General features: G+C 42.3%; 1 protein-coding gene across 8 annotated transcripts; it reads right to left on the bottom strand.

Moving 5' to 3' along the window:
• Positions 1-3,331: 3,331 nt before the first annotated feature.
• On the bottom strand, positions 3,332-27,788 carry ELOVL1 (ELOVL fatty acid elongase 1). Of its 8 annotated transcripts, none has more exons than XM_089514929.1 (9): positions 27,707-27,724; positions 20,085-20,194; positions 16,643-16,710; positions 15,796-15,986; positions 13,533-13,613; positions 13,208-13,264; positions 12,161-12,266; positions 4,715-4,851; positions 3,332-4,418 (listed from the first exon to the last, which is right to left on the bottom strand). In XM_089514929.1, exons 3-9 carry the CDS (start codon positions 16,686-16,688, stop codon positions 4,173-4,175), a joined length of 864 nt encoding a protein of 287 aa, XP_089371055.1. In that variant the 5' UTR covers positions 16,689-16,710; positions 20,085-20,194; positions 27,707-27,724; the 3' UTR covers positions 3,332-4,172. The 8 variants fall into 8 exon arrangements, with proteins under 8 accessions (XP_089371055.1, XP_089371054.1, XP_089371056.1 ...); XM_089514928.1 differs by lacking the exon at positions 27,707-27,724 and adding an exon at positions 27,520-27,570; XM_089514930.1 differs by lacking the exon at positions 20,085-20,194 and having other exon boundaries at positions 27,707-27,788.

Consider the following 27,788-nt stretch of genomic DNA (forward strand, 5'->3'; position numbering starts at 1 on the left):
TAGAGATGGGACCCAAGTCTAAACACAAAAGGCATTTATAATACACCTTACACAGTAAAGGTAATTTTATAAAATATTTTAAACAATTTTGTGCAGGAAACAAAGTGTGAACATTGAATCACCAAAAAGTATGTCATATCTCAGCCACCCATGAAAAAAGTTTTGGTTTTTGAATGTTGCAATTCTGGACAAGAGAGACTCAACCTGTACAAACTAGAATAAAGATTGCTTACTGAAAGATGAACACTCTAGTTTCCAGAGTTATGTCTACTATGTTTGGTTGCTCCAGGGGTGTAAACATTTTTTTTGCCCTGAATGCCTTTCAATGTGGGCGTGAGGAGCATTTCCACATTTGGGGGGGGGGGGAATTTAGGCCCAGGATAAGCCTTTTTTTAAAAAGCCTCTTCTGAGTCTAAAATGGTGTAGGTAGGCCCTAAAACATGATGAAAATGCCCCCACCCGCAATCCTCTAAAGGGCATTTCATGACAGATTGTTTTGTTGCTGTTGTAGAAGTGGGGGATACAGCCCTGCAAGGTGTCCCAGGATGCCACTATGGCTTGCTAGTCTTCGAGCCATTTATACTTATGGTGCCCTAAGGCGAACCTATCACAAGGTTATCTTTGCCAGATTTCTTCAGAGGGAGGTTGCCTTAGGGTTGCTACTTGAAGGCACACAACACCTGTGTGTGGACAGAAATGTTCTGGACCAAGCCCACTGGAAAATCTATTAAGCACTGTACCTCTGTTTAATACTTTGCATTGTAAACAGTAGTACCACCCCCACCCCCAAATGTATGTAAACAGTTTTAGTTTAAAATTAGGTAAAAGGTCTTTAAATAATAAATGAGAATGAGGCCAATTGACACTCCTAACTCCTTCTGTCAAGAGTGTCACCTGAAAGTTACCCGAAATAGTGGGTGTACTCACACTGCAGAAATAAAGCAGTTTGACACCACTTTAACAGTCATGGCTCCATCCTGTGGAATCATGGGATCTATAGTTTGGTGAGGTACCAGAGATCTCTGACAGACCAGGCTGACTACCTTACAAAGCTACAAATCTCAGGATTACACAGGATGGAGCCATGACAGTTAAAGTGGTGTCAAACTGCTGTAATTCTACAGTGTGGCAACAGCCAGTTACTATATTAAGCACAGCAGACTGTGGCCCTAGCATAACAGGTTTCATCTATGGATTTATTTATATCATGTATCCCAGCTAGTCCCAACAGAAACCTTCACAGAGTTCTGGACAGCCACATTTTAGGTTTACAGTATTTCACCCTCATTAGGGCATACTGTAAAACTGAGGCATATCCAAACAGAATGTGAAGCCACAGCTGTCCACACTAACAAAATTTGATTTACTATAAGCTACTGTAAGTACTTTTAGTATGATAGACTACTGGTATATAATGAATAAACTAAACAATATGTACATGAGTTCTTGGTCATCCAGGTCCACAAGTAGGAAGGGACAAGACAAAAACAACTCAACAGGAAGCCATACTGATAAAACATCATGTGTTCCTGTTCATTATTCATCCCTGCGTGATGAGTGACCAGATGTTAAGTTATTTAAGGGTGGGGGTGAGGCGAAAGTGACTGGTTGTTGGTTTTTTGGGTTTTTTTTGCAGTTCCCCTTTCTTTTACCTAAAATATTTTTCCAAGGGGGGAAAAAGACCAGTAGTGCCCTCTAAAGCTCCCAAGAAGGTACAATTGGCCCTTTTACCCTCTTTTTTCCCTTTCCAGCCTGTCAAAAGTGTGATAAAATGACTATGGGGTGGAGCTACTGGCCATTTTTGATGGAACTGGGGCGGGGGCGACTCTCTAGAGTGGTAACTCCCTATCCTTTGAAGTTGCCCACCTCTAATTTAAGCAACACCCAGAATTTTGAGAATAGACATGCACAGGAGAACCAGTAAGAATGTTTTTACTACTTCCAAATGCTATCCCTAAGAATACTTCAATTGTTTTTCAGTCAAAACAAGTGTATAAACTTGGAAAACTACTTTAAAACATTCATTTACAGTTTGTCACACTTGGGTTAGGAAAAAATGGAGAAAAGGAGCAGTGGAAAGATTATGTTTGGATTACAAAAACTTGTTTGAATTTCAAAATAAATTTTGATGAAAAATTACTGTATATGTTATTAAAAATATTTAGCATGGACAATCTCCTCAGTAGTGTTCCTACAGTTTTTCATAGCATATAATCCAGGTTGTGTTTCATCTATCCCAGCAGGGACAGAGATCCCTCTACAATATTTATTCTTTCAAAAGGCATCTTCTCTAATGCCTCCAGTTATCACATTCAGCAATACACATTCACAGTTACAGTTGACATTCTAGGCATAGGACACAGTATATTTTGACATGGTGCCAAATAGATTACTTGTTCCATTTATTTTAATGTAATCTTATTTTGTGCACTCAGTGTAATAGTTGCAGCAGTCCCATTAGTCAAACTCAACTAGGCTTACACAAAGAGAACCAAGGAACAGGATCTCTTCAGGCTTAGTAGCTGGATATTGGGTAAGAAAAGGAGTCAGCTCAAGACAGGGCAATAGCTGACATGAAGGAATTTCCATATAAGGACAGACACTTTGTAAATACTCTTCTGCCTGGATTGGGAGGGAAGAAAGGCAAGAGCCTAGTTGTTCTGTTCAACAAATTATATTAGAACTGTTGAACAAAGGCAGCCTGTATGCATGAAGAAGGTATTACTTAAGATTTAACATGCAAATCTGTGGCCTGGTACAGAATGCTGGTTTGAGGTGGCCTCGGGCCAAAATTAGGGCCCAGGAGTGTGGAGTATCTGCACACTCCCAAGCCCTAGTGCGCAACAGCAGCACCATCATTGCAGCCTCCCGTCCACACAGGGGCTGCCATGATGACACAAATGTGGCGGCCGTGTGCAGAAAAAAGAACCTGCTTTTAGCAGGTTCTTTTTGGTGCAGAGGGAGCCTGCACAGTTTGGTTGCTGCGGGCTCTCTCAGAAGCAAAAACAGGCGGTCCAGCTGTCTTTTTGGGGCGGTCTGTCGAGCCCCCTAGATCCTTAGCAGAAGTCATTCAAGGCATTCCATGCTACATTGGGCAAATCGAAATGTGGTTGCCTTGCCTTCTGATTCCTTGTTTTTTCACCTGCTCCTACCCACCTCTTATACTAAACTTAGTCTTGGCATACTGCCAAAACAAGTAACTGGAAATGAAATAAAAACCTGACTAACATAACATAACAGTTTGTGGAACAAGGGAATGTTTGCTCTCCGTCCCAGGAAAGCCTGACTAATCATGGATCCTAAGTCTTGAAATCAAAACCAAGAGCCACAATTCTCTTTCTGTCCATTTATTTCTGTGAATACAAGTGGGAAACTCAGATAGGAGGGAAGCACCTCCCCCTGAGGGGTTCTCCCCAAGGCTTACAATACAGGGAGATTCTGCTCCTTGGAGCAGATTCAATAATAATAATAAAAAAGGCACACAGAGCAACAGCATGCAAGCTGGACAGCAGAGTCCTTTTTTTCTCCCTGGGCCTCAGTGTGGCCAAAGCCTGTGGTCATCAACCCATAGGGAGCAAAGTTCAAAGTTATTGCTAAGGTCCTGGGATCAGAGGAACCAAAAGTTGTGAAGTTATGTGGAGGAATGAACACTGAGGCCAACCAAAGTAACCGGAATGAAACCCTTGACCTATAGCACCCCACCTGCATACAGAGCAGGGAAAAAATTCAGGGAGAGTCAGACCCCACAGGAACAAGGGGCCAGTCACATTCAAATATGAATGGTAGGGCACCTATAGGGCAAAGAAGATGGAGTGAACAAAGGGCAGCACAAACTTGGAGAGTAAGGAACAAACATTCCCACCTGGATCACATGGAGTACATAGAACTAAATGGATAGATGTGCCCCATCTGGCAGGGTTCTGCTTTGGTCCAGCTCTGGAAGGAGCCCAGCCCAGGGCAGATACAGGCACTTTGGAGACCTTGGGCTGGATCCAGCACCGACAGCCCAGGCAGCCTTTCTCCCCTAGGACAGGTGAAGGCCAGGCAACGAGGGATAACAGGGCAGTTGGAAAGGTGGCTTGGAACTGCAAGACAACAGTCTGTAGGCACTTGGTCTGGCTAACAGGCTCAGACGTGGGGCCAGATGATCCGAGTCACCTTGATCCCACCCCCTAGTTGGCTTTGGTTTTGCCATTAGCAATGGCACCGTTCTCATGGAAGCCATTCTGCTGGGTTTCTGGCATGACCTTGGGCAGACGCTTGCCTCTTGTGTACGACTGGTACCAGAAGTTGGAGAAGAGGATGAAGAAGATAACGCCGTAAATCCAGATGAGGTGGATGAAGATTGGGAACTGGTAATCGCATTTGGGCATGAAGTAGTACTGGGAGATGTGAATGGAGACAAGCACAAACTGGAGCTGGGAGCAAAGGCAAGGGAAAGGTTATATATATATATATGAAGATGAAAGCCATATATATCCCTTTCCCCACCCACACAAGAGGACAAACTGAGCTAGAGATAGTCAAACTGGAAGAATAACTAAGACTCTAGCATGAACAAGAAATGCTGAATTTGATCCCTTCATTCTTGGTCATTCAACAGCCAAGAGAAGGGGGGAGGGGTAACACAGTATGGCATACCACTGCCCCAAACTAATTTATTCAGACAAAAAGCCATGGCCTAATTCTCCATGTCCTTTCTTTCATTACTCACCAGCTGAATGGCAGTGATGTGCTTCTTCCACCAAAGGTACTTTTGGAATGCAGGGCCAAGAGCTGAGAGCCCATAGTAAAAGTACATCACCACATGTACCATAGTGTTCACCATAGCATGGAAAGAGCCCATTCCTCCTGTAAGTAAATAAACAGAAAGGAAAATCAAACGTAAACAAGAAATAAGATTTATAATCACCAAAAGATAAGGTCTGTTCATGGGTAATAAGACGTATTACACACATAAAGCAAGAAGAGAGTAACCTGAGGCATCAGAGACCATAAATACAGTAGAATCATAGAGCTGGAAGAGACCACAAGGGCCATCCAGTCCAATTCCCTGCCATGCAGGAATACACAATCAAAGCACCCAACAGATAGCCATGAATCCTTTGTTTAAAAACCTCTACCACACACAAAGGCGGGTTACAGACCGCCGAAAAGCGGTGGTCTGCTGCCGCCGCTGGTTCCAGCATCCAGGAACTGCAGCAGCCAAACGGCGCGGTTCCCGGACGCTGCAAAGAAGGAGCGCGAAATTCGCACTCCTTCCTGCACCCCGGAAGAGACGCCGCAAGTGCCGAAGCGCGAACTCATGGCGTCATTTCCGGGGCGTGACGTGCGGACGCAGCATGTCCGCTATGTCAAGATGGCGGCGGCCGTGTGGAACGGCCGCTGCCATTTCGTATGGACTCAGTCCGTACTAGGGTTAGGGGTGTCTGGAAGAGACACCCCTTTCTAACCCTAGTACGTGCTGAGCACGTACTTTCCTGCCCGTTTGTAACAGGCCAGAGTTAGTGTGTTCCACTGTTAAACAGCTCTTACCATCAGAAAATGTTTCCTAATGTTTCTTCCTGTAATTTGAATCCACTGCCCTGTGTCATAGTTTCTGGAGCAACAGACTACAAGCTTGCTCCTCCTCAATATAATATCTTTTCAAATATTTAAACATGGCTGTCATGTAACCTCTTTCCACCTTGGAAACCTTTAAGAAGGCCATTAAGACGGATCTCTTCCGGCAGGCCTTTCCAGACTAGGTCCACCTCTATTTTCCTGCCTCCCCCCCCCTCCACTTCTCTCTTTTCTCCATCCCTTTTTCCATCCTATCTGGTCCCCGCTATACATTTCTTTTTTACAAATCTTCCATTGATTTTAACTGTGATTTTACACTACTGTTTTAATATCTGTCTGGTTTAATTTCTTTTTAGTATTACTATGTTTTTATACTGGGAGAGGGGGAGGGATACGGGTTTTAGAATTTTAACTGTATCCTTTTTTATTGTTGTAATCCGCTTGGATTCCAAGTGATTAAGCAGAATATAAATATTATTATTATTATTATTATTAACTTATCTTTTCCAGGCTAAATATACTTGGCTCCCTAAGCCGCCCCTCATATGTTATAGTTTCCAGATCTTTTACCATTCTGGTTGCCCTCCTCTGGAAATGTTCCAGCTTGTCAATATTATTTTTGAATTGGACACAGTATTCCAGGTGAAGTCTGACCAAAGCAGAATACAGTGGTACAGTGGATCCTTGTTATACGCTGGGGTTTGGTTCCAAGATCCCCCGTGTATAACAAAATCCGTGTATGCTCAAGTCCCATTGCATATAATGACATAGCAAAATGGTGTCCCTAATAAAAAATGGAACATCAAGGTAAATTTATACTTTTTTGGAACATTTTCAAACCGTGTATGCTTAAATCCGTGTATAAAAAATCCGTGTATAAGAAGGGCCGACTGTACTATTCCTTCCCTCAGTAGACACTATATTCCTATTGATGCAGCCTAGAACTGCACTGGCTTTTTTTGCTGTTGCATCACACTGCTGACTCATGTTCACCTTGTGGTTACTAAGACTCTGAGATCCCTTTCACAAGTACTATTGTCAAAAATGGTGTCACCCATCATGTGTCTGTGCATGTTGTTGTTATTATTATTATTATTATTTGCCTAAGTGTAGAACATTACATTTCTCTCTGTTGAAATTCATTTTGTTAGCTTTAGCCCAGCTCTCTAATCTGTTATGGTCACTTTGAATTCAGATTCCATCCTCAGGGCCATTAGCTACCCTTCCTAATTTGGTGTCATATGCAAATTTGATAAGTACACCCCCTTCCATCATCCAAGTCATTGAGAGATGTTGAATAGCACTGGAGCCAGGATAGAACCCTATGGTACCTCATTATTCACCTCTCTAGGATGAAGTGGAGCTATTGGTGAGTAGCATTTGGGTTCAGTCAGTCAAAGAGTTACAAATCCACCTAACAGTAGCATTGTGTAGTCCAGTGGTTCCCAACCTGTGGGTCGGGACCCCTTTGGGGGTCGCCAGACCCTTTCATAGGGGTCGCCTAGGACCAGCAGTGAGGCGGGGGGGGGGGGGAGCCTAGAGCTGCCTCTCCAGAAGCCTCTCAGTCAGGGCTGAGAGGGAGGCAGAAGGGGCTCTTCAGGGCCAGGAGGAGGAGGAGGTGTTGCCTGGGAGCAGAGCCTCTTGCTGGCCATTTGGCCCTTTGGGGCATGCGGCCACTTCCCTTGGCCCCCTCCCTCCCTCCTCTTCTTCTACTTCCAGAGCAGCCTCAGCCCAGGTGAGCTCCTCATTCACCCTCCCTCGCTTTTCTCTCTCTCTCTCTCTCTCTCTCTCTCACACACACACACACACACTGCACTTTGAGACCCCTTTAACTGCCCTGGCTCAGTGCTCTGGAACTCTGGTGTCTGTGAGGCATTTAACCCTCTCTGTCAGCGAGCTCTAATACCACAATAAACTACAATTCCCAGGATTCCATAGCATTGAGCCCTGGCAGTCAAAGCAGTGTGTTTTGGACACAGATATCCTCCTTTTGTGAGTTAACGAATGAATCCAGTCCCTAGCCTTTATATCTCTATCACACACTGCAGGAATAATAACCCACTTTGAGACTGCTTTAACTCAATGCTAGGGGATCCTGGGAATGCTGGTGTTTGGGAGACATTGAGACTTCTGTCAGAGATGGCTCTGAGGCCACAAAAGACTACAATTCCCAGGATTCCCCAGCACTGAGCAGTCTCAAACTGGACCATTTCCTCAGTGTAGATGCACCTGTTCTGGGGCCACAGTGTACTACAGTTCCCAGCATTCCCCAGCACTAACCCAGGACAGTTAAATCACTCTCGAATGGATTATTTCCTCAGTGGGGATGCAGCTTTAGTGAGCAACTCTGGGCATTTCAGTCCAGCTATGTTTTATTTCTGCAGTGTATTTTGGACCAGAGACAAGGTGACCAGACATCCTCCTCCTTTTCCAGGGTATGTCCTCTTCGGTCAAATTTCAAAATGTGCTCATTTGGATCATGGCTAAGCAGCAAGAATTTATAATTACATGGGTCTTTTTAGCTTTTATTTTTGGTCATGTCCTACATTTTTTGCTTGAGTGCCCTACATTTTGGAGGGCATTGGTCATGGTCACCTTGGTCAGAGAGTTTTACAGGGGTTTAACTGCCATTCTGCTGTGGTGCTGGAACAAACCACCATTCCCAGAATTCCACAGCATTCAGCCGAGGCAGTTAAAGTGGTCTCAAACCAGATTATTTCTTCAGTGTAGATGCAGCCCAAGCCTTTTGCCTCTCTTATGCCTGTATTACTGTATTACTATTACCACCACTTCTGCCAGTTCATTTAATACCCTTGGATGTAATCCATCTTTCCTTGAGACCTGAATTCATTTAGACTGGCCAGGTATTCCTGTACTACCTTTTTACCTGTTCTGTGCTGCATTTCCCCACGGCATCAGCTCCATTTTTCCAAGGCAAAGAAGGTATTGAATAGTTCTGTCTTTTCTCTGTCCCATTAGCATTTTGTCATCTTCTCCACGCAGTGGCCCTACCATTTCCATGTTCTTCCATTTGTTACACACATAACTATAGGAAGCCTAAGCTTGTTCTGTGCTTTAGCTTTTCTGACTTTCTCCCTGCATGTGCTGGCTACTTGTCTGAATTCCTGTTTGGTGATTTCCCCCTTTTTTCATTTCCATTTCCACACAGTAGTAACCACTTAAAAATTATCCAAAGTGTTTCTTACAACTTTCAGATTTCATTTAGTATGGGTTGAATAAAACCTGTAACATCTTGTGACTACAATATGTATATATCCCTCAATAATATATGATATAAATGTGGGATATTTGTTATATAACCAATGTCAGGCCTTATCACCAGATATGCACCAGCACATATAGGGCTAAATTTTATCGCTATCAGCTAGAATACACCCAATAAAATGATTGGTGAATGGTAAACCCACATTTATAAATCTCATTGATTCAATGGGTCTCCTCTACTTAGAATAAACAACTGCAAGTCTAAGAGAATTTGATGTCACACATAATCAAAAGATAGCATGAACATGTCTCTGCTCATGCATATTACAATTTATTCAATTTCTTAATTCTGACCACACTAAAGGTTTGCACTGAGTTCACAAGTTGCGGATTGCTTTTTACTAAATTTAGGTGCCTAGTCACATTTTTATAAACATTTTTATGCCGACAGGCTTTCTGTGTACAATGCATAGCAGGGTGGTTTTATGGAGCAGATGAGTTTTTAGTCTGTTTATAACTTTTGTATATTTTATGTGATTTTATAATTATATTTTATATTGTGTATATTTTATGTGATTTTATATATAGACATTTTAATTGTTTGAATTTTATTGCAATTTTAAAAGTTTTATCTGTGAGCCACCTTGGGGGAGCCGCTGGGGAGAAAGGCGAGATATAAAATAAATAAATAAATAAATACATACATAAATAAATTTCAGCTGTGACAATATACATGTAGTCCTGGAGGTAAGTGTCACTGGCTGCAGTGGGATTTGTATCAGAGTAGATATGCACTTAATTGCAGTTTACCTTTTGCGAATACCAATATGGATGGGTGTAGTTTAGGAAATTCTAGGTCTATTTTATTCTTTTTCTGGAACAGAAACTATTAATCTACTATTTTTAAGTTACAGAAAAGTAACTGTGTGATGAAAATGCAGCTGGCAAACGAGCTTATTCCTGTGCTTTCTGCCTCTTAGGGTACTGTATTGATTTTATTGTGAGTGTTATAATGCAACAGCTAAAATCTTAGTGGATGAGAAATGATGTTTCAGCTCCCACTTTTAGTAGTTAACTAAGATCTGAAAGGTAGCAGAAATTACATTTCCACATTTCTCATAAACTTGATAAATCAAAAAGTGAAAATTTCCATTGCAATTGCCCATAATTTATTCACTTGAAGAAAATTCAAAATTAAGTTTATTTGATATGAAATTAAATGTGTGATTCCTTTTGGTTTAGAATCTATCTTATATTCTTCACACACACATTTTTGAGATTCAAGATGGTAAAGAACATATCTTTGTATAGTTGTGCAATATTTATATATGCTGAACAGAAAATATTTTCTGAAAGATTATTGTCCTTATTTTAATTATTGATGTCCTGGTTACACTCAAACTAGACTACTGTTACAAATTCTAGATGGTGCTGTCTTTGAAGATGTTGTGGAAACTGGTACAAAATGCAACTGACTGAAGGTTCATGAAGGCTAAGCATATAAAACATATTATTCCAATATCCTATTGGCTGCACTGGGTGCCTAATTGCTCCCAAGAGCAATTTAAAGCGCTAGTTTTGATAATAAAGACCCTAAATGGCCTGTGACCAAGTTGTATGATAATGTACATGAATAGGAATCTGCCTACACCCTGAGATCAGTCACAGCTTGAGGTCCTGCTGATGAGAATGGACAGAACCTTTTCTGTGATGGGCTGTTATTTGGGGAGCCCCATTTCCCAGGTTTGTGCTCCTCAATTCCTTTAGGTAGACCCTGATGATGATAAGTCTGCTTTTCCTAACACTGCTTTAATTGTTCTAGGGTATTTTGTGATGGCAACTGGTTGTTATATGCATTATTTTCTAGATTTTTTGTCAATTTGATGTGAAAATAGAATCTATGTAATCATTTTTAAAAAGCAAATACAGCTTTGTATATTTATTGCCTTTTTATATATACTTTATGGAGGATTATACTTTGTTTATAATTGGGGGTCTTTTAGTTTTGAAAAAAATAGTTAAGTTTGCTGAAATACCACTATTTTAGAGCACTATATCAGCTTTATATGTAATTCCCATGCATGTACTCCTTAATATTACTTATTGATATAGGCATACATATTCTAAAATTCTAAAGTTCTGTGTTAAGTTGACTCTCCTAGGCAGTCAGCACCATGGCAAAGTGGGGTAGGAGAAAGAATAATGAGCCTAGCCACTTAGTGGCACCTTGACTGAACAGCTTTCACCCTCTAGGTTTGAACAAAAAATACAGCATTACAGTGGTGGCTGTTACCATTGACTCCCCAGTGATGGGCAGGGCAACCCTGCAGTTGCACTGGCTGTGTTACTGGCCCCATTTTGTAGGGAAAACACTAGGGCTCCAATGCAGCAATTACTCAAGCCTTCTTCCCCCTTCTGCTTTCAATGAAGGAGACATTCCTCATAAGTAGGAATCACAGGATGGGCATAAATCATATCATAACATCACTCCTCAGAACAGTGATAAAAGTGTCCCCCACTTATTCGATAGGTTAGGGAGCAGAGCACATAATGGTTCTACATTTCAATGATTTCTGACAGCAATCTGATCCCTATCCTGTCAAATGAATAGGGGGTTTCCTGTAGCTGTTTGGTGTGAAAGGGCACCAAGAAGCAAAGACTGGCATAGACATTCCAATCCAGGTCAGGAGGAACACATAGAGAGTTCTTAACTCCCTGAAGTATCACAGAGCCTAAAAGTACTGGGCCTAGATTTCCCAATTTCTGTTGGGGAAATACTATATGGAATGCAGGTTTTGCTCCCAAGCAGATGAAGTCAGCAAAAAACTGTTTTATGGTATATGGCAATGGTCCCCAAACTGTGGTCTTTTAAGGGATTTTGGACTTCAGCTCACAGAATCCCAGACTATTGACCAACATGGCTGAGGCATCTGGGAGCTGAAGTCCAAAATCTCTTAAAGGGCACAGTAAGGGGATCACTGGTATATGACTTTGATCACTTCTCTTGAAGCTACTGTTGGGCAGGTATCTTCTGTGTTAATGCCTGCTTTTTGCTTTTGGCAAGTAAGGGGCTGGTTCATGGATAGAGTGTAATACTGTGTGTCCCCCACCCAGAGAAGATCCTAGGAATAGGAGATTCCTATATAAATATCAGACTATGCTTGTAAAGAGAACAAAGGATGCATACTCATCAGAAGAGAAGTGTGCAGTCAGACCATGTAAAGCTATTCAAAGGACGGACCTATGATACGTTACATGCCACATTTGTTCATAACAGGGACAGTGTAAGAGAGCCACAGATTTGGTAATAATTGTACAGATCATGGTTTCTCAGAAGTCAAGCTCCAGATTATGAAGTTTCCCTAGATCTCACCTGGGCCAAACTTGACACCCCACCACCAGCTCCAGGGTAGCACTGAATGATGGAACACATGGAGGAAGGTCACCTGATCATTCTTCTTTCTTAGGATAAAGATCACCTGGAAGTAACAGCGCAGTGTGAGAGACAGGCGTCTGATTCTGATCAATGGTATGACAAAGGTCCAAACACACTGCAGAAATCATCCAGTTCAATCCAGTTCCCTGACTCAATACTAGGTAATCCTCGGAATTGTAGTTTATTGTGGCACCAGAGCTCTGACAGAGAAGGCTAAATAAAAATCTTACAAAACTTACAGTTCTCAGAATTCCCTAGCATTGAGCCAGGGCAATTAAAGTGGTCTCAAACTGGATGATTTCTGCAATGTGTTTTGGACCTAAGACATCACCTTCAACTGATGTTACCACAGGATGTTAAGCAGAAGAAAAGTAGCATCATGGGAGGGGCCCCAAGAAGTGATAGTCAGTTATCACTGGCAGCGTCTTATAATTCAGTTTTGATTACTAGATGGGAAAGAGACACAAAAATTTAGCTTGCTCCCCGCCTCTCAAGAATAACTTCCCATATTAATGAACCAAAATTGGTCACTGTATCTTCATTACTGCTATCCATATCATATGGATAAGACAGGCTGGCTGACCACCACCTTTTCCAATTACAAATAAATTGTTGAGGTTTGGAACAAAAATATTCTATTTGTACTTGAATTAAGACACCAGCTCAGGGGTGGGAAAGCTCTGGGAGTCCAGGGGCCAGTTTTCTACATGGGTCACATCTGCTTCCCAAACAAAACCATAAATAGCCAAAAACTCTACTTCCTGTTTTATAAAACCCCTTTGGAGAAGGGAAGGGGGGGGCTATGCTTGCTTTAAAGAGGAACTATGCTCAGAGGCTTCCAAGAGTGAGTACCTCCCTGTTTTGTCAGAATATACATTTTTTCCCAGTGGGAGACATGTCAGAGGGCTTGGGCTGCATGGGGACCACAGACCTTAGTAGTCTCAGGTATGACAGAAGCAAGCAAGGGGGGTGTGTGTCACTTACTGTGTCCATCAGTTCAATGAACTTTGAGAAGATAAAGAGCCAAGCCACACGGACCATCTGCCAAGAGACAGAATAGAAGTCAGATGTCTCATTGGTCATCAAAACACTACATCTATTTTCTCCCTTGACTCTTCTACCTACTTCCCTCCCTTCTGTACCACCGGCCCACCTCCCTTCTTTGCAAAAGATCTCAAGTGTTCTGATAAATCCCATGCTGATCCTTACATTCCAAAGTAAAATGAAGAAACACACAGAGGGACTAGGGGGGAGACTGGATATTGAAGAGTGGAGTGAGGTGGAGGGAGAGGAAAAGGACAGTGCTTACTCGTAGGGCACTGGGACGCTGGGAAGTGTCCACAGGGTCACACCTCCAAGTGTAACCACTCAACCATGCTGCCGAAAGGAACTGCAAGAAAAAGAAGCAATTAGAGCACACCATCCACGTAGTTTTCCCCATTAATACATTTTCCCAATAATAATAATAATAATAATAATAATAATAATAATTTTTATTTGTATACCACTTTTCCTTCAGATCAAAGCTGTTCACAACATACAAGCTACATGTCACATGCTATAGCAATACAATACATCAACAGTGACATCAGCGATCTCATACAATTCAACAAAATTCCTCAAAAACAATGTACAAAGCAGTCAAAGCCATCAGTTGAGGCCTGTTGTTGCTGGCCTGCCTCTCTCCCCCTCAAGATGGTGGTCGGAAGGAGGGCTCTTCGTCTTCCAGGCGAAATCTGTTGTTGCTGGCCTGCCTCTCTCCCCCTCAAGATGGTGGTCAGAAGGAGGGCTCTTTGTCTTCCAGGCGAGGCCTGTTGTTGCTGGCCTGCCTCTCCCACCCCCTTTCTCTCTCTCTCTCTCTCTCTCTCTCTCTCTCTCTCTCTCTATATATATATATATATATATGTGCTATATTCAGCAGCTATGTTTTAATACTCCTTTTTTTGACAATGTAGATCTCTCTTTCAGGCTCTCACATTATGAACAAACTCACAGCAAGTCTGTGGAATTTTCAGCCAAATAATTGTAACACATTTTGCAAGTGTGTGTGTGTGTGTGTCTTATACCAATATATATTGGTCTTATGGCCTCTAGGATTTCAGATCCCATATAATTTATCCAAGTAGTGCATCTATAAATCCAACTTCTGCTATTATCCCTAACAGTCTTATTTTTTACACCATGATACTAAGGCGCGAGACAGACCGCCCCAAAAGAATGGCCTGCCGGTGGCCTAATTCCCTCCGGAGGGAAGCCACAGCTGCCAAACCACGCAGCTTCCCTCCGAAGGAAAAAGAACCTGGAAAAAAAACAGATTCTTTTAGTGCTGCAGGGCGGATGTTGCAAGTGCGCCAATGGTGCACTCATGATGTAAGCGGCGCACGGTGCTTACGTCACAATGGTGGTGCCCATCACTGTGCTATGCTAGGGTTAGGGACCATGTAGTTGCCTCATGGTCCCTAATCCTAAAATCCGTGCCAGCACAGCACAAAAGGGTGGTCTGTACCGTGCCTATAGCAAAGGCAATCCTTAAAACACACTTCCTTTGATTTATTCTAATTAACTTCACTGAATAACACTATATTATGTCAAGGTTGTTTTTAAAAATGTAATAACATTAACAATACTCCTTCACCCGAATTATGACATCTCAAATGTATTATCTGTACTGGGGAAAAGTTGCACATTTATAACCAGACATTCAAGAACTACTAAATTGCATGTATTATGCCACTCAGCATACCAGGCTATAATGGAGACACAACCTGGTCTTGCAGGATGGCATATTTACATATAATATGGATTGTAGAAACTTACAGAGAACATTGTCATTGTGACTAAGCCTTCTGGTTTGGTTTCATGGCAGGAAAATTGTTTTGCATAGAACATACTAGTATGCCATGTTTTTCAGAGGGAACAATTAAGACTTTTAATTAAGATTTTTGGAAAAGCATTTCTTATTATGTTTGAATTCTGGAAGTGCCCTCTCCAAGTGAATCTTCCAGTCTGAATCAACTAATTTGGTGTCTTAGAGCACCTTTAGATATTTTAAAAAATCAGGAAGAATGAATATAAAGCCCTCACACTCTCATTTCTCTATGCTTGTGAGTCTTTTGCATACAGGTATTCACTCTGTATCTACAAGATGACTTTCTCTCTTTCCCCGACTGTAAGAATATCCCTTAGCAATCCTGGTTGCTGGAATATGCATTAGCTGTCAGTTTTTCATAACACTGGGATATTATTACTCAGGATGCTGCAGAGTTATTTGTGGAATTATTTCTGGAGGCTTATCAGAGATTAATTAAGTGAATATCACAAATCTCATTGAAGACATTTGAGACCTAGGATTATATTGTAAACTAGTTACAGACAGGATGATTTTGGGGAAGTGTAATGCACAACCTTCCTGCCTCTTGCCTGATTTAAGGCAAACAGCTTCTTCTGCACCCAGTGTTTACATTTCCCAGAATAGAAGGAGCCCTAAAACAAACACTGGAAATGTACCCCAAGCAATAATATCCATACCACAGCACTGCAGGCTTGACCTAATACAGCAAGAAGAGACTTACCTCATAGACCATGTAGACTGACAGTGCTACCATGGAGAAATTATAAACAACCATGAACTTCTTGAGGTTCATAGGCTTCCGGTTGGCCATGAGCCGTGGTCCAAGTGACAGGACAAAGTAGACATAGCTCAGCAAGATACCAGTCATGAGCCAAGGGGAGCCCATAAGTGGATACGAGGCAATCCGGGGGTCTGCCAAAAAGGGGGAAAAACGTAGATTATTCAGACACATGAACGCATGTGTGCATGGGAACTGCTTCAGTATCAGCTGCCCAATGCACCTGGAATGGGATTCAAGGGTTTGAAGCAGTGCCACCCCTGCATCGGGTGACAATCAATGAGGGAGGGGGGGACTTCCAGGGTGGGCAGAACTTCTGCCCCCAGGCTTCTGGTGGGGTCTCTGGAAGTCCGGGGCCAGAAGGACGTCCGCAAGGGTTGGAGCCACGCCCTCATGGGGCGGAGCCACACCCCTGTGGACACAAGCAGCACCCACGCACCCAAGGAGCACCAGTGAGCACCCATGTGGCCTGAGGAGGGCCAGCCCAGACTCAAGGAGTGCCGGCGCAGACTCGGGAACCACCCACGGAGGTGGAGCAGCTCCCAGAAGGGATGGGGAGAAAACCGGGTATCACCCCCCATTCTGGGGTGTCACCCCCCTTCTAGGGTGTCACCTGGTACAGCCTGCACCCCTCCACCCCTCCAGTGATGCTACTGGTTTGAAGTGAAAAATATTTCTGGCACAAGGGTGAAAGTAGGTAAGAATCATGGGGCAACTACCCACTGGGGATCCCTAGAGGAAAGGTAGGTAGCATTTCAGTCATTCAGTCCTGTGACTCAGTCAAACTCACCTGCTCCCTTCATGAAGTTTTGATACATATTGACCAGCGAGTCCATGGCCACAGTACTGGCAGCTGTTCTGTACAAGAAGCAAAAGAGTAAGTCAAGTCACTAGGAATGAGACTAATGATGCTTAGTCCAAGCTCAATCAGAGAATGGCACTTATCAGCTATCTTAATGAAATAAGCAATTCCCTCACTTCTCCTTAGTCTTAGCACTCTTGTCACTTTTCTGCACTTTCCAGGGAATCCCCAACTGCAAATTTTCTACTCCTGCTATAACCAGCTAGGGGAGGGGGAGAGCTCATGTGCTCTTGAACACTTTCCCCTACCAGGCCCCTAAATCTGGGACACTTTGCCATGTCATAAGAATCAGTTATAAAAGAAAAGTTTAGCATGGTATGTGCCAGCACAGTAGATATAAACCTGTTAAGTCACAATTTCAGTCTAGACCACAAAGCTCTGTGAGCATAATTTTATTCCTATTTTCAATATGAAGCAGAAAAAGCGATCACTGGCAGCCTATGCTACACAAATAAGCCACATGCTCTTTTCTCAGAATAAACAGGCAGATACAGTTTGCCCATGATCTACCTCAATTTTGTGGAAACTGTCAAATAGAAACAATTAGCACCTGGCCCAGCCCTGGCTTCTCAGTATTACTCTACAGGCACAGTCTCCCCAAGCTGTTCACTCACCAGTAAGTGTAAGATAATCCATCCTTTAAGCACTATTTCAGGGGTGGAAGTCATGTGACCCATCAGATATTGTTGGGCTGCAAATCCCAGCATTCTTCATCAATAACTATGTTGGCTAGCTCTACTGAGAGCTGCAGTTTATCAAAACCTGGAGGGCTGCATAAGCCCCACCCCTGGTCTAGATCAAAGATGGGCAAAAGTGTGGCCCTCCAGATGGTGCCGGACTGTACTTCCGATGAGCCAATACAGCTAATAGTAAGGAATGATTGGAAATGCAGTCCAAAAAAATCTAGAGGACACACATTGTCCACCCTAGCTTAGATAAAAGAGGCAACACAAGTTGCCAATAATACACAAAAGGTGAGGCGAAATAAGCCACCATTTCCGATATGGGAGCCACATTCTCTAAGCCAGAGATAGGGAATGTGTGAATTCCAGTGGTTGAATCAAATGTCCCATCAAACCTATCCATAACAAACAATGGTAACACAATGCAAACTGCAGTCCAGCAAGTTCCACATGGTTTCCATCTCTGTCCAAACGTTAGTATCCCTCTCATTAGGTGGTTGCATTAATTTGCTTCTGGCCCTAGGCTTGGTCTCTACATCCCAAGATTGTTATAGATATCACTGTTGGAAAGAGTACAAGTACTAAGTACAAATTCTTACAAAATCGATAGCACTGTTTCTATAGTATATACCACATGCGTGCGAGGTTTACCTTCCTAAAAGCCAGTAGCAGATTTAAAAACTGCAAGGGAAACTGCTAAACCAGATACTATAGTTCTTAAAGGATGATGGCAGCCTAGAGAAATGCTGTCTCTTTGCAAAGGCTTCATTTTTCCCAATGTAGTCTGCTCATCTATAGTAACAAAAACCAACCCCCTAGAGCTAAAGGAGCTCTAAAATTACTATTAAATATCTATTCAGTAATCAAAATAAAAAAAACAATACCAGGAAGATGAAAAAGTGAACATATCTAGAGAATGTAAAGTCTCCCAACAGAAATTCCACACATTCTTTCACACAAGCAGGAGAATTTGTAAGTCCTCCTTGCATCTTTTCTTTTTCTTTAAGCCATTTAGAAGAATGCATAGAAAGAAAAGGTTTGCCATAACTCCTGCTTTTTCAAACCTTAACACTGTGTAAAAAAAAGTATTAAAATACAGGTAAAAAGTAAAGCTTTTACATCCAAAACAAAAAACACTCTGAAAGAATGAGTTAAGAAAGTTCACAGACAAGAAAGAGGAAGAGACGCCCTAAGCTTAGTGGCAACCTGCCAATTCTGTTCTCGATTTATCTGACATTAGGGAAGCCTGGGACAACAGAACAGCCTTACAGAACAGCACAACCAGAGAGTTTATAATCAACAGAACATGTCCAGTTTGGGTAGTATTCTTTTGGCTCCAATGTGACAGTGAAGTACTGGAAAAAATAGGGAAAAGGAATGGTCTAGTTCTGTCTTCTCCAACCTGACACCTTCCAGATATACTGGATTACAAGTCCTATCATTTCCAGACAATTATGACCATTTTCATTTCCCCCGTTTCTGTGCAAGTTCAGAATGCATAATCTTTAAGCATCTTATAAATAACTAGAGCACAGCTAACAAGAAAGACTACCACAAGAACCATGGTTACAGAGAAAAGACTTCTTCTGATGCTCATAGGTCTTGCGACCTCAGCCACCTGGCCAAGTAGCAAGTACTTTCTCTCAGTATCAGAGTATCAGTCACAAGCGTACCAATACCTAGCTGTAGTACATGGAAAATTTAAATTCTAATGAACTAATTTTCCTAGTCTTATGAACACATGAACTTGCCTACTGAGAAAGTAAGCACCAAGCTTAGCAGGGCTTAAGCACAATTCCTTTCACACAACACATGCATACACATATACACACACTGCCCAGGCTACTTCTTTGCTGAAACAGCACTGCACACAGAGACAAGAGAAACTGTTTCGTCCCATATGGGCCCAACCTGTTCAGCCTGTTTGGAGGCAGGAGACTATTCTACTCAGCATGCTATCACACAGCAGCCCAGCCCAGCCTTTAGATTGTGGAGCAATTCTCTCTTATAAAAATCCAGACCAAGAACATAGTACAATCTCTCTCATCTCTTAAGTAAGTGCAAGGGAGACTTACAATGGCCTCAGAAGCCCACTCCCACACATGACAGATCACACACTATTGCCCAGGTACCACCCTTTCCTGGCACCCATACATAATAAAGATGTCAGACAGGACAGACCAGAATAGCAGCTTAAATAAGAATTTTTACCAGTCACATTCTAGTATGTTACTAGAAGGGCCATGAAAAATGAATCCCAGCCTTGGCCTGAGGGATAGAAGTATTTCAGCTAAGAACTCTGACATGCTCCTAACAAAACAGAAGTAAGGGAAATGACAGGGTGCATAAAATTAATGATTAAAAACATTTAAAATGAGATCTTTTAAAATTTAAATCAAATTTATATTATATATATCATATTAAATTTAACTACTGGCTCCCCGAATTCCCTCCTGTTTCCAAAGACGTTGAATTGATGGATGGAATAGTTCATCTGTCTCCCTGTTGTTCCAGAAAAGAATTAAAAGTAAATTTCATCACAAACACATTAAATGAACCTGTACATCCAGTCTCATAATGAATTAATGGCTATCACAATTGGACTCATGCATGCTGAGCTCCTTACAATAAAAAATGGGCAACCAACAAAAATAGTACTGGTCTGTCCAGCACTGAATGGTAATTACCAGTTCTTGCTTCAAGTCCTGAGTTCTCTGTATCTCTCTCAATCTCAGCAGATGAAACTTGCACAATATACAAAGACACAGGCTGAGTGATGCTGCACTCATGCAAGTGGCTGGATCAAGCAAAACAGAAGAATTAATTAGGACAGAAAGTCAATATAGAAAGAAAGGACAAAATGATCCCTCCACTTTGTCACAGGAAAGAACTGTCATAGCTTCTTCTGAGCGTAAGAGAGATTGTATCTTGGAATATTTTGAATAAATTTCTTTACTGGCTAAGTGTAAACAATGCAAAAAGAAGATGCAAAGTCAGCACCCAGAAACCAAGAAATTATCCCTTCCCCAATACAGCCAAACAGGGACCCACCCACCATGTGCTTCCCAATGTGTACCCAAACAGCTTTTATGTAGACATACATACGGGCATCAAATTCAACTATGACTCTCCTTCTACTGCTGCAGTTTTTCATCTTTGAATTCCAGCTCCACCTACCTCTGCAAATAGGGTCCTGGCATAACTATAACAGGACATATCAGGTTCTTAGCCCTGTTGCATCTCCAACCCACAGATGTTCCAAAGCCAACAAGACAAAGCTCCGCACCCACATTGGAGGCTTGCATAGAAGTGTTGTGCCTGGTACTGCCACCCACATTGGAGCTGGGAGGAATCTCTCAATAGTATATTGATGCATAGAGATGGAGGAGGGGATTGGAATGCTGGTATGACTGGCCTGCTGGGGGGCTGAATAAAATATCCAGAGCAAAAGAGAACAGGCAGCCCTGAAATCGAAAGAAGCATTCTTGCAGAGAAGTGTCAAACCCAAGATTTCTCTCCCGCTATCTCAAAAAGCACATTGCCTTTCAGAGAACTAATGAAACATCAAATTTCTCCTGTTTCACAGCTGTGTCATAAACCATAATACAGAACTGTCTTAATCCACATAAGTTGACAAAAGAGGTCGTAATGGCCCAGGCAGCTATAGAAAAAACAACAACCGAATCCTTGAAGTTAGTGGGAAACTTCAGGACTCATCACATGGATAAAACTGTGAAAAGGAATGAAAGCAAAGAAATCACTTGGAAGGTCTTGAAGGCTGAAAGGCTGGTCTGATTTGCTGGTCTAGCCACATGGTTCTCTGGGACCTAAAATGTCACTGCTTCTTAGCAAGCCATAGTTCCCCATAATGTTGAGAGTGGTGTAGTTAAGTCTTATGGATTTGGAAGGGCCCTAAAAGGCCTATTTGGCTCATAATTTTGGCATCCGGACAGACAGGCTCAGGAACCAGATCCACAAAATGTCTTTGCAAAACAGACAGAAATTCCTCTCCTTGCACAAAGCTGAAGAAAGATTCCAATTTCCCCCTCATCTCATCCTTGTATTTTTCAGACAAAAAATCTCCAGTCCTACAACCCAAGTGCCCAACCTGATCTCCTAAAACATGTAGCACTCCTCATAGAACCCTTGTACTGAAACCAATCTATATAAAATTTCTCCCTATATATTTTAACTTGGTGATAAGTCCCAAAACGGCCAAGCACCTCAGGAGAAAAGCCATGTAAAAACAAATTCTCTATCATTTCCAGGCATGTTGTCTTGCCATTAAAGTGCAACCCAGGCATGATAGTTTTGGTTGGTATTTAAGAATACACTATCCATTTTCTTTTCCAACTCAATGAAAGATTACAGATTCACACTTAACGTCAATTTACACGGCTGTAATTATTAGGGTGATTTCCAAACATGAGAGAAAAGTGTTCTGGGCTCTACTGGCAGAAAACAAACAAAACTTCTTTCATTCTGGTATGGCAGCCACCTATGGCTATACCCTCTCTACTTCCAAGCTGGAACTCATAGAGACCGTATCAATAATGAAAGTCACATGCATTTCCTGAGTAATAATCCTGGCTTGATCTAGATAGGGTTCTTGGCTGAGACAAAACAAGATATTTCACAGTAACTGTACTGTTGCACATGCTGCAATTAAATCCCTTGAAGCTGCAGAAATAAATGTTGTGCATAGAACATTTTGCTCAGCAACGGCTGGATAGGAGGCAATACCCAAAGACTAGTGATATCCCCCAAATTCATACATCCTATTAAAATCTAGAAAGATGATGACCACTACCTAACTACCTAAAATCTAGAAAGATGATGACCACTACCATCTTATCTATCAGTATCAATATCTGTAAGAATGAACCAGTACTACAGTATTCACAGAACCAACTAAAATATTGCATGAAAAGATTGTCGTTCATGGTTTCATACTCTTGTCAGAGCTCCAGGACAAATAAAATAGACCCATGACTCAAGGAGGACAGCCTTTCTCAGGTGAGATGACCCATGAGTCATTTATGAATGGGCCTGATAAGAATACAAGCTCCAGGTAGTGAGAACTACCAGCCACTTTCTTAACAAATGGGGGTGGGATATAGCAGCAAATTAGCATGTTATGTATAGGTCTGCATCCAAACTTAGTACAGGGCAGTATAAGCCACCATTTGTTATGCAGTTGTGGAGTGCCTTCTTCCCACAAACTGAAGTTTGTGTTGACACTTAAAATACCACAAGCATAACTTGTAAATAGTGGTAATGGACATCATCTGAAGCAGTGAGAAGTGATAATTAAAATTATTTAAAATTCAAATATGGTTTACCTTTAGTTTTTTGTGGGTTTTTTGGGCTATGTGGCCATGTTCCTGCTGTTTCGCCAGCATCTGTGGCTGGCATCTTCAGAATGAAGATGCCAGCCACAGATGCTGGCGAAACGTCAGGAATAAACTCTTCTAGACATGGCCACATAGCCCGAAAACCCACAAAAAAATATGAAGGCCGGCCATGAAAGCCTTCGACTTCACATGATTTACCTTTGCTCAGATCTAAGCACTGCCCTTGTTACAGAATCCCAGAGATTCTGTGATATGATTGAAGTGTTAGTCCAATGGGCAATGTTCCAAGAACACCAATCTCCCTCACAAGTACATTTCACATAGCTGTTAGACTCATGTGCTAGACATATAGCTGTTAAACTCACTATAGACTATAGCTGTTGGCCATAGTCTATAATGTTGTACACAAGCCAGGGCAAACTTATATTCTGTTATGAGGGAAAACATTTTATTCTGATTTTCCGAGGGAGTACCTGTTAGTCTGTTGCAGCACAAGAACAAAGAACCTTGATTCACTTTAAAGCTACAGTGCTTCTCTCATAGTAAATTTGTCCAAGGAGGCTCTGTTCTGATTAGCTTCATTTCTACCTGTGCAAAAGGAACCTGGTCATAATGCTGCCACATTACTGGTAATTGTCAGGCCAGAGATGAGCAGAGGCAGAATCTGAAAGGCTCAGCCAAATGTCATATTTTCAGAGTAAGAAGCGGATAAAACAAGAGATGCTCCCCAAAGATTATTCCACACCCAACCACCTCAACATCAAGAAAATGTGAAAGGAAGATGCCAACTGAGGACTGATGAGGCACCAGTCCAGTTAGAGGTCATATATTTAAGTCAATTATGACTCTGGAGAACATGGTTTGAATCCTGCCTTGGCCATGGAAACCCACTGGGTTACCTTGGGCAAGTCACATGCTCTCAGCCTCAGAGGAGGGCAATGGCAAACCCCCTCTGAAGAAACTAGCCAAGAAAGCCCTGTGATGAGTCACCATAAGTCGGAAATAACTGGAAGACACGAAAAACATTTAAGAGTCAATGTAATAAAAATCTTAACCCAGATCTTATAATAATTTATTGTTTAAATTCAAATTCAGTTGCAACACTACACAATGGGTACATATGTAGTGTTAGATTTCTTCCTCCTACCAAGAGTTCCAAATGTGTATTATAAAAGCTAAATAGCTAGGTTGGTTTAATCCTGCATGAGATGAACTCAAGGCTTCAGGGAAGATACTGAATCATATTAATGTAGGTCTACTCTTTGTATGTATCGTATAGATACCTCCCAAATGAAGAGGCTCCTTTTTGGTTGGTCTATCCATTAGCAGTGAGAATCATTAGTGCAGCTTACAGTAGCACTTCAAGGATAAAATTTAAGATCCAGCATCTGCTTTAAAAGTACAGCCAGCCCTCCATATTTGTGAATTCTGCATCCATGGCTTGAAAATATGCCCCCTATTCCAAAAACAAACCTCTATTTTGCCAATTTATAGTTGTTCCTTGCCTTCAAGTCATATTTGATTTATGGTGACCCAAAAATGAACCTATCACATGGTTTTCTTGGCAGTTTTTTCAGAAGAGGTTTGCCATTGCTATCTTCTGAGGCTGAGAGAGTGTGACTTGCCTAAGATTTCTCAATGAAGTTCCATGGCTGAGCAGGGATTCGAACCCTGGTATCCAGAGTCACAGTCCAGTGCTCAAAGCACGACTGGCTCTCTGTTTTATAAAAGAGATACTGTACCATTTTACTATGCCACTGTATATAATAGGACTTAAGCAACCTCAGATTTTGGTATCCATGAGGGGTCCTAGAACCAAACCCAAGGATACCAAGGGCCCCCTGTACAAGCTCATCTCCCAAAGTGTGTTCACTTTGGGAGGCTAAATGTAATCCCCAACCTAGAGGAAAAACTAGAAGCGACATGCTGACATATGCATCATTCCCAGAGTTTTTAATCCCAAACTATCAATGCTTTTTAATCCCTAGAGCTTTCAACTGTTGCCTGCAGGTTTATGTAGATGTGTATACTTAAGGATCTGTAACTCATTCTTCTTTGACTTTTTTCCCCTTCTGAAGATTCTCACACCCACTTAACTGCTTGGTGGCTCTCATCTTCACTATTCCAAAATCTGCAAACACAAGGCCTGACTTTGCAACAAATACTGCCTCTACTGTTTGGATGTAGGGGCTGCTTGGCCCAGGAAAACAGTCAGAAGAGAAAGGGTTAAGCAGTCCATTATTCTTATGCTGGAAAATGATATAAAAACATGAATCATGGGGAAAGATATATTTGTGGACATCTAGTTTAGATCCAAAACCACAGGTTTCACAGGAGCAGCTCTAAACTGCAAGAGAAAGAGCAGACATGCCCATATTTTTGAGATATAAAAGTGACAAGACCACAGAATAGGTTGTTTAAAACCACTGTTGCCACCAATACAAGTTGTATCTCTCTACTCCCACTTCATCTACTCCTTGGAAACAGAGGTCTGGGTGGAGGTTTTCTAGAGGCATTGCAAAACAATGTAGTGTGTGGGTGCTATCAGATGCAACTTGCACCTCACTGCTGTTCCCACTCCCAATTTTACAAAGTTATTTAAGTTTGTGCAACTGGATCACCCCTGGATGATGGCATGGACTTGTGGTATGAGTAGTTACTCCTACAGAAGATACTTTGATTCCTTGCCTGCAGGTACAACAACTCATTCAATGACTTGCTAGAAAAGAGTGGTTCATAAGGTTGAAGCAATGGCCGTGGGGATCAGAAGTAGAATAACAGAATCATAAGAGTTGGAAGCAGAGTGAGCAGATATCCTAACTGCAAATGAGAACAAAAGCACCATAAAATGTAGAGCATTCAAGAAAAAAGTAGGATGTTACAAAATAAAAACTAAACACACTAATGTAAATAGCCCTAAAAGGCATTCAAGAGAAAAACAAGACATTAAAAAACAAAAAATGAAAACACTAATATAAATGTAAATGCATGCTTCCAAGGTCCAAAACAGAAATGATCCATAGTTTTTTGTGGGTTTTTCGGGCTCTGTGGCCATGTTCTAGAAGAGTTTATTCCTGATGTTTCGCCTGCATCTGTGGCTGGCATCTTCAGAGCATTCTCTGAAGATGCCAGATGCCACAGATGCAGACAAAACGTCAGGAATAAACTCTTCTAGACCACGGCCACACTGCCTGAAAGACCCAGAAAAAACTATGGATGCTGGCCATGAAAGCCTTCGGCTCAACATTAGAAATAATCCACTTTGACACTGCTTCAGCTCCCTTGGCTCAGTGCTAGGGAATCCTGGGGACTGTAGTTTATTGTGGCACCAGAACTCTCTGGTACAGCACTTTATAGTAATAATAATAATAATAATAATAATAATAATTCTCTGACAGAGAAGGCTAAATGTCTCACAAAACTATAGTTCCCAGAATTCCCTAGCATTGAGCCAGGACAGTTAAAAGCGGTCTCAAACTGGATTATTTCTGCAGTGTGTTTTGAGCCTGTGTCTATATCCCCCCTCTAGTGTTTGTTAATGCCAGTTAAGGTAATTACAAATATTCTGCTGTGTGTTTTTGGACCTAAGTCATGCTCCCAAAACGGGAGGGCGCTTTGAAATTCCTCCTGGAGGGGGGAATGCCGAAATGTAGGGCGTGCCTTGGGCAAAAAAGGAGGACGCCTGGCCAACCTGTTTGGGAGAGGGCCATCCAGCCTGACTCCATTTTGCCAGCACTCCTGACAGATGGCCATTCAGAGCCTCTGTTTGAAAACCTCCAAAGAAGGAGACTCCAACACTCCTCTGAGGCAGAGGCCTGACAGCTTCTCTTAGCTCTGAAACACAATGCAGAAGTAATCCAGTTTGAGACCGTTTTAACTGCCCTGGCTCAGTGCTATTAGGGAATTCTGGGAGCTGTAGTTTTGTGAGACATTTAGCCTTCTCTGTCAGAGTTGTTGTCGTTGTTGTTATTATTATAAAGTGCTGTAAATTTGTATGGTGCTGCACCAGAAATAGGATATATTTCTCTTTCTCTGTCAGAGAGTTATTATTGTTGTTGTTGTTGTTGTTGTTATTATTTTAAAGGAAATATTTAGCCCTCTCTGTCAGAGGGAGTTTCTGGTGCCATGGCCAAACTACAATTCCCAGGATTCCCAGGGCAGTTAAAGCAATCTCAAACTGGATTATTTCTGCAGTGTGTGTGTGTGTAATATGAAAATAAAGCACAATAATAATAATAACAATAACCCTAATGCTGAGGTGGAAATCTCTCTCCCTGGAGTTCTGGGAGCCAAGGGCACACAGGCCAAGCCCTGTTGCTGGGATTGCCCAACTCCCAGCATCCATGATGACAGAAACCTGACACACACACACACACATATATATATACACACACACACACAAACACACACTTAGGAAGAAGCCATGACACTAGAGCTCCCTCTTTCCTAAACCTGAGGTACTTTTTTAATCAGTCACATGCCAGGAACCGCTTTAACTCTTTTTTCCCCTCAAGGCTATGGAATTCTGGGAGTTGGAGTTTGTACTGCAACTCCAACTCCCAGAATTCCATAGCCTTGAGGGGGAAAAAGAGTTAAAGCGGTTCCAAACTGGATTATTTCTCCAATATGGATGCAACCCGTCTCCCTTTTTGTCCCGCCTCAGCCTTCCTCAGGAGAATATATATCAAACCCCAACGGCCTCAACCTCGAGGCTAATCTTCCCCGCAGTCCGAGGCCTCCTCCTCCTCCTTCCTCCTGCTCCTCTCACCCACAGCGTCGTCCCCGAGAGGCCCACTCGTCAGCTTCCTCCTTCTCCTTCTCCTTCTCCTCCTCCCCGCTTCTTCTGGTGGAGAGAGACCCGCTCGCTCAGGAGGCCTCGGCCCAGAGTTAAAGGGGGCCGCCCCGAGCGCTCAGGCCCCGGCGATTGGCAGAGAGAGGCGCTGACTCCGTGTTACCTCAGCCGACGAGGAGGAGCCTTGTTAGGCCTGGCCTCGTCGTCGCCCGCCCCTCGCTTGCTTGCCTGCCTGGCCTTAGACC

Source organism: Sceloporus occidentalis, unplaced genomic scaffold (assembly GCF_023333645.1).
Source record: "Sceloporus occidentalis isolate IW3139 unplaced genomic scaffold, rSceOcc1.0.p SCAF_3, whole genome shotgun sequence".
Lineage (NCBI taxonomy): Eukaryota > Metazoa > Chordata > Lepidosauria > Squamata > Phrynosomatidae > Sceloporus > Sceloporus occidentalis.